Raw genomic sequence first — 1,011 nt, forward strand, 5'->3', positions numbered from 1 at the left:
AAGGAAAGGGGAGAGAGCTCATCAATGATGAGAGAGAATCATTGATCGGCTGCCTTCTGCACGCCCCTACTGGGGGGTTGAGCCCGCAACCCAGGCATGTGCCCTGACCTCGAACTGAACCTCGACCTTCTGGTTCATAGGTTCATAGGTTCATAGGTTCATAGGTCGATGCTCCACCACTGAGACATGCTAGCTGGGCTCTGTGTTTTAAGGTTTTGCAGGTTCTTGTCTCCAGCCTAAGCCTCGAGTCACAAAGGCCCTGTTGGTGTGGCTGTCCCTTGAGCTGGGTGGGCTGCAAGGACACTGCCCTGGGTGTGTGTAGTGGCCAGTGGTGGCCCTGCTGTGCTCCGACACTCAGAGGTGGGGTGCCCAAGAGAGGGCCCTGGTCCCTGTGTGGTTATGACGTCTCCTCAAGGTCCAGCTGCCGAGGCTGTCCCTGCACACCCCACCCCCACCCCCAAAAGGAACAGCGTGCACACCCTTCCCTGGGAGGTACCACCTGGGGCTGCTGCTCTGCTTCCCCCTGCCCCCCACGTCCTTCTCTGGTGGACAAGGAGCAGGTGGTGTGGCCAGGGGTTGGAGAGCTTCTGGGACAGCTTGTCGGTTGTACCTGCCACCACCGTGATGTCACTAAGCTTGCAGCCTCCACGTGGGCACAGCATCCGGTGACCAGGTGGGCGTGGCGGGCGGGCAGTGGCAGGCGTGCACCCTCTCTCCCTGCAGGTCTCAGGCCCTGACTCCCTGACTCTGGGGGAGGACAGCCTCCACAGCCTGGACTTCACGTCTGAGCCCAGCCTGGACCTCCCTGACTACCCCCCTGGTGGTCTGCACACCGCCTACTCGCCTTCCCCTCCGCTCAGCGCCGCTGACACCTTCTCAGGGGCCTTGCGATCCCTGAGCCTCAAGGCGGCAGGCCGGCGGGGTGGGGACCACATGGCCCTCCAGCCCCTGCGCTCTGAGGGTGGGCCCCCGACGCCCCATCGCAGCATCTTCGCCCCCCACGCGCTGCCC

At 63.5% G+C, this 1,011-nt stretch overlaps 1 protein-coding gene across 1 annotated transcript in view; it reads left to right on the forward strand.

Annotated features, from left to right (window-relative positions):
* ZDHHC8 (zinc finger, DHHC-type containing 8) overlaps positions 1-1,011 on the forward strand; it is a gene marked incomplete at its 5' end in the record, with an annotated part of 22,639 nt that overhangs the window by 18,770 nt on the left and 2,858 nt on the right. The window contains 1 exon segment of the mRNA XM_005875596.2: positions 724-1,007. Within this exon segment, the coding sequence (XP_005875658.1) occupies positions 724-1,007 (284 nt within the window).

The sequence above is a fragment of the Myotis brandtii genome, unplaced genomic scaffold (assembly GCF_000412655.1).
Source record: "Myotis brandtii unplaced genomic scaffold, ASM41265v1 scaffold463, whole genome shotgun sequence".
NCBI lineage: Eukaryota > Metazoa > Chordata > Mammalia > Chiroptera > Vespertilionidae > Myotis > Myotis brandtii.